Source organism: Rutidosis leptorrhynchoides, chromosome 6 (assembly GCF_046630445.1).
Source record: "Rutidosis leptorrhynchoides isolate AG116_Rl617_1_P2 chromosome 6, CSIRO_AGI_Rlap_v1, whole genome shotgun sequence".
In the NCBI taxonomy this organism is placed as follows: domain Eukaryota; kingdom Viridiplantae; phylum Streptophyta; class Magnoliopsida; order Asterales; family Asteraceae; genus Rutidosis; species Rutidosis leptorrhynchoides.
This window is the reverse complement of record NC_092338.1, coordinates 302,089,965-302,102,273: the sequence shown is the minus strand read 5'-3', so window position 1 is coordinate 302,102,273 and position 12,309 is coordinate 302,089,965. Positions and strand designations below refer to the sequence as shown.

Genomic DNA, 12,309 nt, shown 5'->3' with positions numbered 1-12,309 from the left:
CCGCCTCTAATCCAATCGAAACTAAACCCATCAAATTTCTCTCGAACTAAATAGAAACCTTCACCAAAGAAGTCGAAGAGCTGATGAAACTCTCGTAATAGCTGTCTCAAGTGCAATCATACCAGAATTGTGCTAACCCACATTCTGCCAAAGTGTACAAGACTGAATGTGAGGACTCTGTTGTATTCCCCGATAAGTTCCTAACTGATGCGCATAACCAACCACTTAAAGCTACCAAACCCATTACCCCACCAGAGACAAGTCCAGATGATGTCCTGCTGCATATCATCAATATAATTACAGTAAGTAAAGTCGTGGCTGGCATAGTCATGACTAATTACTTGAGGAGTCTTAAAAATCATAACAAGATGAAATCTTTCTAGGTAGTGTGCCTAACAATGACTCAGAAGTGGCACATAGCCAACCTTCAGTTTCCCCAAGTGAAGAGAAACAAATTAATGCCAATTCGGAAGTAGTCATTGAGTCATCACCTACATCCAATGAGAAAGCACCCATTTCACTCCCAGTTGACGGTAAGTTTTTAGACACAGTGTCTAAAAATCCTCATAGTAAGAAATATTTTAGGACACTTCTATCAACCAAGAATTATTTACCCGAAGTACCCAATGTCCTGCTGAATGCGGATTGTTCAACCATTCTCTTAAATAATCTTCCCAAAAAACTAGGAGATGCCGGATGATTTACCCTTCTTTGCTCTATCTACCAATCTGGTACTATCTATTCTCTCACTGACCTTAGTTCCAGCATCAATCTCATGCCCTACTCACTGTTCCGGAAACTCGAAATTGGAAACCATAGCCCTACCAAAATGAGCATCCAGCTAGCTGACCAATTCATTAGATATCCTAAATAAATAAATGAGAACATCGTGGTCAAGGTTGAAAATTCCTTTTATCGACTGACTTTGTGGTTATTGATTTTAAAGAAGACGGAAAAACCTTAATCATCTTAGGAGTGCATTTCATGAATACAACCAAAGCGATCATTGACGTCTATTTTTGAACTATCGCCTTACGATCCCGTAGAGAAGATGTCACTTTTACGACCGACGAGTCTGTATGTCCTTCGATTAACTACCATCTCTACTAGAAAACTCATCTTCCATTAACCAAATTATGAGAATGACGTAAAGAAAATAGTAGTAGATTACAAGAAGGACGACCACTCCGCAGCTATCCAAACTTCTAAATCTTCACTTCCACCTTAATTTGATATTTTAATGACTGTAGACGATTTCGTTCTAGAAGAACTCTATGAACGAATTATACTTGAAGGTCTCGACCGAAGTGACGAGGAAGTGGATGAAGAAATAGAAATGGAGAGCCCATATGAGAAGAAAGAAATGGAGGATTCAAGCAACCAAGTAGTTGTTAATGTTGCTACCATATTGGAGATGTCAATGGACATCGTCCCACCTCCATGCCTCGAGTACGACATTACCATCAACAAGAAGTCACTAAGAAGAAAGACGGGTTTTGCGTCAGGGCTATCCTATAAACCAAAACTCCATTATATAATGACATATATGTCATGGAGTGACGAGGACCTCTTTGACCAACCCACACCAATCAAAGAGGTAGAAGAAGTATAGAGCATTGTTATATCTCAAGTAAAACAAAACATCACTTCGAGCCACTTCTCCTCTCATTAGAGATACCATATTCTATGTCTACTCCAAACTCTTTGGTATGTTTCAATATTACCCCTTGTATATACTATTGGATGCAAGAGCTTCTCGGAAGGAAACCCGTGTGTTTAAGATAGCTTTCATATTAATGAGTGGAAAATAGAACTAAAAATGAAATTTTTGAAGTTTCTTAGGTGGGATTTACTTCTCCTACTTGTATTGAACTTAATTGCATGAAATTCTACATTATTTCCAAAAGTTTCAACGTCATTTTCACTCACAAACATAAAACCTACTAGAAGCTACACAAGTTTCGAACATTTGAGGAACTTACATATATTCCCATAAACATACAAGGTACCTTTTCAAGTATACCTATTATTTAGATTCTATGTCCTCAACGTAAATTTTTTGAATATATTGAATAAAAGATACTTTTTCAAGAAAGTACATTCAAAAATCAAGTGTGTTTGTTCAAAAAGTAAGGCAAATGAGGGCAGAAATCTTCTTAAGGATGACCCGATTCTCTAAGAGAGCATTGCATGAATAGGTATTATCAACCCAATATAATTGTTGTGAGACACCCCAAAATAAAGGCCGATAAACATTCATTTTTAATGCTTCACCATCTTTCCGTTGAGAGTGCCGATGTTAGCATTTAGAGTTAGAATTTGACCTTAATATCCATTTCGAGACCATATTGGTAAGTGTCATATGTGACATAGGTTCAATTTGAACATGGCATTCCTAAGTTGTAAACCCACAAAATTCACCATACACCTCAAAAATCCACTATTCAATTAAAATCACCTTGGACTTCCATTTTCAACCCATTACCTACCCAAATATTCACCCTTCATCATCAAAATACGTTCTTGAGTTTAGAAAAGGCAAAAAAATATAAAGTGCTTTAGTGCAAGTTTCAACATCATTCCTACAAGTTCCTGCAGTGTGACAAGACACGAGCATTCTCAATTCAAAGAAGACCTCTTGGGAGCCGAATGCAAAAGCAACAAAATGAAGATGAAGAAGCTATGAGGCATATATTCTACAAAACAGTTATTGTTAAGATTCTAAATATATACTCCACAAAAATAGGAACAGGATCAATAAGACATTTAAAAAGTAAAGCCTACTAAGAATAATGAAGGCTCAAAAGACAAATCCTATGATCAACAAAAAGAACTGAGCGCCTGCAAAAGGAAATAACATCTCCGAAGGACCGAAACTCAACACTTCAAGTTTCAAAAATAAAATAACAACACCATCTATCCAATTTCCTTTTCAGTCAAATAAAACCATTGACTTTCACCAGCTCAACCACTCTAGAATAATCATATCTCATCTATCTATCCAAAACCTCAGCCTATCATTTCACGCTCTTATGAATGTCTAGGAATAATTAGTGTCATCCTTAACTAAGTGTTGGAGATTTGATTCTAGTTCAAGCCTATGATAATAATTACAACATGACTGGCTATGAAAGAATTCACTTCATAGAATGATTGGGAACCCCAAACACTTGAGTGATTTGAGTGACCCACTAGAGAGGAAGCCATAGTCATATAACCTCTCCTCATGCTTGCGGAGATAGTTTCTACACTTTTTGAAGACAACTTGTCTAATTTTTCTCTTATAATAAAGCACCACCCACTTGACCTATAGAAAGGAAACCTAAAAGTATTCTTAAACTCGAAATTAATGATAAGTTAGCATGAGGACAAGCAAAGTCGAAGTGTGGGATATTTGATATCGGCTAAAAATTTCATGTTTGATATTGAAACCATTTATAATAAAGTAATTCACTTTAACTTCAAAATAAGCCTTTATTTGCTTTATTTGGTAGATTATGTCAATAAAAAGGCTATGTTTCAAGAATCACTAAAATCGGATGAAAAACGAGTAAATATATAAAACAAATCAACCCGCTATAGTCGTTAGACAATTTGACAACCAACTTGGTGGTGTCTAGAAAGACTAGTCTCGGACTTGGTTGTAGGATATTCCGAACAATCGCCAATTTATCTGGACTAAAAGGATTATGCCTCTCCGCTAGTTCTGCCTGGCCATATAGTTTGGATACTATATTGTGTATCAAACCCCATCTTGATTACTAAATTATTTGAATAAGTTTTGTTTCAAATTTGACCATCTTTTAGGCTTGGTATTGGAAAAAGACCTCCTCTCAACATTCTTCCTGCGGCTAAGGCAGATAACGGGCATGAATGACCCTATGTCATATTTTCCCTTGCTAATCCATAAGAAAGAATAATAAATTTATGTTCAACAAACATAAATAAAAAGAATTAGTTCTCTCTTGAGACTTGCTATGTCGACTTCGTTACACGACAAACATAACTAACTTTTTGAGTGATATCAGTTTGACAAGGATGTTGTGCGGTATTTTGTTGTTCTACATGACACTGACATATTCTACATCAATCTGCAATAGTATATAACGCAAACGCTAAAAAGGAATCATGTATGTTTGCATCCTATAGCATCTTTACTATATATATATATATATATATATATATATATATATATATATATATATATATATATATATATATAATAATAATAATAACAAACATAAAAATAGGTCATCTAAATCTCTAACAATTAATCCTAGCCATTCATTCATAAATCATCACTAGATCTAAACCATTAAAAAAGCCATATAATGACTAAAATACCCTTCCAATTAGAAAAAATACGAGATGAAAGAAAGAAAATACGGGATCACCAAGGGTTCCCACTTTTAATTGTTCACAGTATCTAGATGAATTCAACCAAATTGCGAATAGGGTTCACAGGCAATCTTCACGATTTCTAAGACTAATTCTCAATCACGAAGAGTTTTTGTAATTGAAATAATTATTCAATCGTGAATGAATAAACCTTTGCGAGAATGTTTGATACAATCAAATTCATCGCATAACGTCGATCAAGAAACTCGCTTGATACAATCAAACCCATCGCGTATGTTCTTTGCTTTCAATATCTCTTATCGAATTTATGTTGAATTCTTGATTACTTCATCTCAATCTATCAGTTGGATTTGTATGAAATCTTTCAATATTAGGTTACCAATTTTCATCTAATTATGTAAATGTTTATGTTTATGTTTACGTTTATGTTTACGTTTATGTTTATGTTTATGTTTAATTTAAATCATCATCTCATATTTTTATAGATTTTCTGTTTTTCAGATTTATCGAATTGATGCTTAAATAAATTGGTTCCTTCATCCGAATCAATAGGTTCGTGGCATATGTTCGATATCTGCAGATCCAAATAAACATATTTTAATATTAAATACATGTTAAGAATCTTCATCTCATTCCCTTTTTGTTTTTGTTTGTGTTTCTGTTGATGTTATGTTTATGTTTTTATAAATATGTGATTCTGCTCCATTTTGTCTGTTATATATTATTTAATTACAAAAAACAAATAATTTAAGCGGTTTTACATCAATGATAATGATACAGGAAGCCACAGATGGAGTAGACATTCCTCAATGTGAGAAAACGTTTGCTGGTTACAACAAGGATGGTAAGAGCCTTGATACTGAAGTCCAACACAAGTACATCTATGGTGGGAACCATTGGTGGGTACATGAATGTGAGTTTTGTAAACCTTTTGCTGGTAAACTATGTTTTGTGGATTTATGAGTTTATTTACATCTGTTTGACAGCATGACCGATGCGTATGTGTTCAATTCCATATCAAGACTTTATTTTATTGTATCGATCATAATCTTTTGGTGTTATGTGACTTTATATGTTGAATCAGTTTGATCCTGAACAGATAGAAGCGTTGTATCAATATGCAAAATTTCAGTTTAAGTGTGGGAATAACTCAAAAGTTGTTGATTACTTATACCAGTACCAATCCTTGTGCACCAATGCTGAAAGGTGTTTGAGTGTTTATTGGGGAAAGCTAGCTGCTAAAATACTCATGCAGAATTGGGATATAGCCCTCAAAGAGCTTAAACGTTTGAAGGATATAATAGTCTCAAAGGTTGTTTTCACTGTTACTTTTAATAGGAAATTCATGATTTGTTTGCTTATTTTTTAGAGATTGAATGAGATTTTCTTTTTCTATATTTCAGAACATTACTTCTTCATTGAATCAAGTTTAAAGTAGGATATGGCTGATGCATTGGAGTTTGGTCATCATCTTCAACCATGATAATGGCAGAACACTGATTATCGACTTGTTTAATCAGGACAAGTAATATCCCTCTGAGATAAGGTGTTACGTTTTTTTATTCATTAGTTTGAATTAAAGTTTGATCTGTTTGATAATAATGGAACGTGTTTTATTGGTACTTAAATGTCATTCAAACAAACGGTGCATATCTTTTGCGTTACCATGCTACTGCATTCATTGTTAAAAAGAAGAGAAAGCCACAATTTAAAGAATTCATCAAAGTCATTCATCAAGAGCAACACTTTTCTACATATCCAATTACAAAGTTTTTGGCATGTGTTCACACAAGAAGATGACAGAGTGCGAAGACGTAAGGTGCTGACTTGTTCGATTTTACTTATTTTCTCACACAATAAATGTTTTACATCATGCTAAACTTGCATGATGGACATGCATGTGATACTAAATGACCATTTTTTGGGCAAACGAGTCGAAGATAATAATTATACAGAGGTGCCAATGAAGGATGAGTTTCTTGAGAATGCTCGTCTTTTTATATTCGAGACAAACTGCAGGATACATGAGCGCATTGACGTGGGGTACAAATTCATTTTGTTGACATGTGGTACAAATTCATTTTTATAAATATATTCCACAATTATAAAGAGATTGTCTCTTTTTTGATTTATCACATCACATGGATGAAATTCACAAGCTTAGGTTTGGAATATTTTGTAGGGTTAAAGCCAAAAATAGGCTACAAACTTACACAAATGTACCGATGTCGCCCACAAACTCTTTTTCGTCCTACTGTCGGCTACAAACTTTCAAAAAGTATACCAATGTAAACAAAAACTTTCAAAAAGTGTACCAATGTAAACAAAAATGAATTGCTACCGGCTAAACCGGTAAAAATGATATCAAATCAACACGTGTCGTTCGTGGATTGGATCTTCATTTTTTTTTTTAAATTCAGGTCAAATTTAGTATTCAACAGGTCAAAAATAAAAAATGTTGATATTAGCACATTTTTTGAAAGTTTGTAGGTGACAGTAGGACGGAAATGAGTTTGTGGGCGACATCGGTACATTTGTATAAGTTTGTAGCCTATTTTTGGCTTTGACCCTATTTTGTAATTTGGAGTAGTTTTGGAAAAGTCACTTACATGGATGAATGATTCCAACTTGTAAGTTGTCTCTTGATTTATCATGCATTATTTTTTTCCTAACCTATTGGTTTGTCTCTTGATTACAGAGCCATTTTACGTTGGATTTAAGGTATGCTTCCTTGGCATGGCATGTAGTCCGACCGTTCGGGTAACGCGACATGTGTTTTATCTTAAGTCTTAAATTGCATCCTGAGTGATACAAGAAATTGGAACACTTTGGTACCAAACTAAAAGGATTTTATATAAAACTATCAACAAATTTTTCTAATGCAATCTTTTTCTTTGCTTACACATGTTGGTAGAAAAGTCTTTGCTCAATGACATTAAATTCCTCAACCTATTGATAGAACCAAGTTGGAATCGTTTCAGAAACTTGGTGACACATTCACTTTTATGGAGTTTAATTTTATGAAGCCGTTGAGTTTTTGCCATGGGAAAGTTAACGTAGTAACTTAATAGTTCGCTTGATTTAACTCTGCTGCCCCTACAAAATGCCATTTACATTAATCATAATGTATACTCCATTGGAGGTTGAGTTCGTGAAATCTGGAGTGTGGCATGGGTTTGCTTTCTTACGATATCATATTAGTAACTATACTTTATATAGATATGAGTAGTTGGTATGATTTATTGCATAGACCTTTCAATATTATATAAGTTGATTTACTACATGATTGTAAAATTTCAATTTCGTATCTACTTTTGCGTTTTTTTTTTCTTTCAAATATTAACCATGTTTTAGTCCCGCGAATTCGCTGGTTATAAACTAGTTACATAATTACAGAAAGACAACAATTATAATATTGTCAAGAGTGATGAGTATTAACCGTCAAATGGAAACTTACAAAATAGTACTTGGATTGAGAGATATGATATGTACAGAAGAATGATCGTGAAATTACGTGATAGAGAAAAGTACAAGACTCTTCCAGTTGACCTTGTAAAATGTCTTTAGATATTATGTTATTAAGAGTTTTATTTATTGATAAATATTTAAATTATATAATGCATATTTTTTTGAAACGGTTGTGTAATGTATATTGAATAAAACTTTTCTCTCTACAAATTTTTATTCGTTAAAAGGTAGGCTGTGTTTTATAATTCAAGTTTTGTACCAACAAAAAGATTTAACTGAGCCTGTGAACAGTGAAATGTTCATGGGTGTTCTTTAACTAAACACAAGAAAGTGTTTTGCATAGTCAATTTTTTATTATTACACACAAATGTTACATTATTAATGGAACGTACATAAAAAAATGTCGCATTTTATAAAAGAGTTACATTTTTATTTTTGTTTGTAGTTTCAATGTGTAGACTTTAATAATTATATATCCTTTTGATTTAATCGGACGATAACTCTATTAGTTATCGTTAATATATATAAATGAGTTATATATACGATAATTTTTTAATACAAGTATTTTAAACAACTATAGTAAAACATGTGTGTTGGGGGATGATTCTCACACACACTTTTTTGATCCTCACACACATATTTTAACCTTTTGTTCTTCTAATAATACTTAATTGGTGTGTGAGAATCAAAAAAGTGTGTGTGAGAATCATCCCCCATGTGTGTTTGATTGGTTAGAGTATAGAATATTGATTTATGCAGATTTGGTAGTATAGAATATTTTTTTTATCGAGAAAGTAAAAGAACCTAGAGATGGTTTTCCTAGACTTGGAAAAGGCTTACGATTGCGTCCCGCGAAACATGATTTGGAAGACCCTTAATAGTAGAAGTATCCCGAGTAGATATAGTAGTGTTATTAGAGATTTGTACGAAGGGGCTAAGTCCTGCGTTCGAACACCTATGGGAAATACTGAAGTTTTCCCAATAGAAGTAGGCCTACATCAGGGATCGGCCCTTAGCCCTTTTCTTTTCTCCTTAATCCTTGACGAGCTTTCTCGAGGGATACAAGATTGCATCCCCTGGTGCTTGATTTTTGCCTATGATATAGTGCTTGTTTCGGAAACTAAGGAGGAGCTTAATAGAAGACTAGAACAATGGAGGGTGGCTTTAGAAAGCCATGGTCAATAAATTAGTAGACAAAAGACATAATATCTTAGATGTGATTTCGATAGAAACGAAGATGAACAAGATGATGGAGTGAGCATCTGCATTGGAGATCAGATCTTGCAGCCACAAACTTCGTTTAGATACCTAGGCTCGGTTCTCCACAAATCGGGGAGGATTGATGAAGATGTTTCACACCGTATTAAGGTAGGGTGGTTGAAGTGGAGAGCATCGACTGGAGTCTTATGCGACAAGAAGATCCCCCTTCAGCTGTGACGACCCGAAAATTTCCGACCAAATTTAAAATTAATCTTTATATAATTCCGACTCGATAAGCAATGAATTTTAATAAATCTTGAACCTCCGGAAAGAGTTTTACACAAGCTTTTGGTCACCATTTTATTCCAACGATTCACGAACGTCATAACTTGATTTAATTGTTTAATTGTTTAATTATTGTGTATATATATGGATTTATATATATTTAACTTGAAAATATGATAATTAAATATCTCATTAAGTATATTAACAAAGTACTATATATATATTTTCATACTACTAATTTAAAGAATTTTTGAACAATATATATGTTACTATTTAAACGTCGTAATTAACTTATGTTAAAATGTATTTACATATAATGTATTACGAGTGTAAATATATCCTTACAAGTATTGAATAAACTTTATAATATACCAATACATATAAAGGATAGCTATACTCGTATTTCCGTTCAATTTCCACAAGAATTCTACTCGCATTCATACGGTATTTTTACCCGTATTATACACAGCTTCTAGAAGTATTTACTATTAGTATATACCAATAGAAATCTGCAATTATTTCTGTAATATGTCATCCATGACCTAATCAATTTAATATGTCATGCATGACTTAATACAATTTAACTTATCTCAGATATTTTTACTAAAAGCCAAAATTATAAGCTTATAAATAAGGACCATTTTAACTCATTTTTACTCTACATTTTCTTAAACTAAAAACACACACTTGAATGCTCTCATATCATACTTCAATCTCAGCAACTTTTCTCTTCATAATCAAGGTAAAATACTTCTCAAAATCCTTGTTCAATTCCTTGTATAGTTGCTATCTTATTATACTTATAAAACTTGTAAAAACTAGAACTTGTTTTGGTAAACACCAAGCTTGTTTGAAAAACTAATCTAATCTTTCTAACTTAACTCTAATAACACTTATTTATATGTATTATGATGTTATATTAAGTTAATATAAGAACTTATAACTTGTACATATGAAGAACACCTTGAAACTTAACATATATCCTTTAATCTCCATTCAGCAAAAATCGGGCTGTTTTAGGTTGGGAATTAAAAACCTATCTTAGACTTTGAGTTCGAGGCTAAGACTTTGGAAATATATTAATATATGTAAATAAGACTTCCAGTATTTTTTTCATGATTTTAGACAAAGTGGAAGTATTTTATCAAAAATCATATATTGGGTGGATGCCGGGATTTTTCCAAATCTGTCCACCGACACAAAAAGAGGGTAAAGCTCTAAACAATACTACTTGGGATGAACTTTTCGAATTGGTTTTGTAAAATTTACTTCTTAAGGAATCCATAGAAATTTGATTCACTTTAAACGGAATTGTAATGAATATTTGGCGAGCAAAACAAAATCTGCTAAAATTAACGTTGTATGGACGAAATTTATATTATAAAAACTATATTAACCATATCCTTGTTAACTTTTCCTATATCCTATATATATTTGGACATGTTATCAGTAGTATAACAAAATATTATAATCTTGGTTAATTCTGTGATTGTATATATGTATAATAATATTATTGATACGTCCTAACACAATAAGTATACAATACGTTTTGATAAATCCTAAGACAATACGTACACAATATGTCTTAGTTAATTCTAAGATAATACGTATACAATACGTCTCTGGGTTGATGCAAAGACAATACATATACAATACGTCGTGGGGTAATTCTAAGACTATATATATATATATATATATATATATATATATATATATATATATATATATATATATATATATATATATATATATATATATATATATATATATATATATATATATATAGTGGACCAATCCATGGATAATCACTAAATGGGGTACAAACTGGATAAGTAAAATTTCAATTTTTTTTTTAAAAAAACGATCCTTTAATATGCAAATAGAAGAAAACAAAAAAATTTTAAAAAGTTTTCTAACAAAATCGTTCGAAAATCGATGATGAATGGTAAACATCGATGATGAATGGTAAAAATTGATGATGAATGGTAAAATTAACCATTCATCTGGTTAATTTATCATTCAATTTGTTCGCGATGAATGATAAAATTAATCAATGCTAAAAAAAAGCAGATGAATGGTTAATTTAACCATTCATCTGTTTATGATGAATGATAAAAAAAACAGATGAATGGTTAATTTAACCATTCATCTGGTTTTTTTTAGCATTGATTAATTTTATCATTCATCGTAAACAAGATGAATGATAAATTAACCCGATGAATGGTTAATTTTACCATTCATCATCGATTTTTGAAAGATTTTGAACTTTTTTTTTATGAAAAAAATTGATTAGAGGTGCATTTTAATGCAAATTTATGAATGTAAAAAAAAATCAAAAAAAAAATTAATTTTGCTTATCCCGTTTGTACCCCTTTTAAGTTTATCCATGGATCGTGCCCATATATATATATATATATATATATATATATATATATATATATATATATATATATATATATATATATATATATATATATATATATATATATATATATATATATATATATATATATATATATATATATATACCGATTATTGAACTGTTGGACTTTTCGGACTATTTCGAACTACTAACAAAGGACTACTAACAATGGACTACTAACATAAAATGTTAAAAATTATTATATAAGTATTCTATGAACTTGCTTTATTTTATTCATATGTCGTATTATTATCTTAATCGTTATTATTGTTATAGGTTCGTGAATCCAAGGACGACGGTCATATTTTTAATAAGTTGAAAACTTATTATTAATATACTTTTAGTACTGTGAGTATATAGTCCCATTTTTAAACTCTAAAAATATTTTGGGATGAGAATACATGCATTTTATGTTTTACGCTATGGACACAAGTACTTAAAATATATTCTACGTTGAGTTGTACCACCTTGCATATCTTCCCTAATAGCTTGGTAACTAATATTTACATGTTGTAAGAACATGTAAGCGCGAATCCTATTGATAGATCTATCGGGTTTGACAACCCCAATCGGGC

General features: G+C 31.8%; 1 protein-coding gene across 3 annotated transcripts; it reads left to right on the top strand.

Annotated features, from left to right (window-relative positions):
• Positions 1-4,410: 4,410 nt before the first annotated feature.
• On the top strand, positions 4,411-7,844 carry LOC139852207 (eukaryotic translation initiation factor 3 subunit E-like). Of its 3 annotated transcripts, none has more exons than XR_011760963.1 (6): positions 4,411-4,630; positions 4,861-4,911; positions 5,140-5,272; positions 5,444-5,671; positions 5,763-6,178; positions 7,058-7,844. XR_011760963.1 is itself a non-coding variant. In XM_071841449.1 (5 exons), the coding sequence occupies exons 3-5, from the start codon at positions 5,201-5,203 to the stop codon at positions 5,790-5,792; spliced, it is 330 nt and encodes a 109-aa protein (XP_071697550.1). In that variant the 5' UTR covers positions 4,411-4,630; positions 4,861-4,911; positions 5,140-5,200; the 3' UTR covers positions 5,793-6,727. The 3 variants fall into 3 exon arrangements, 1 of the variants encoding a protein (XP_071697550.1); XR_011760962.1 differs by having other exon boundaries at positions 5,763-6,428; XM_071841449.1 differs by lacking the exon at positions 7,058-7,844 and having other exon boundaries at positions 5,763-6,727.
• The last annotated feature ends 4,465 nt before the right edge of the window (positions 7,845-12,309 follow it).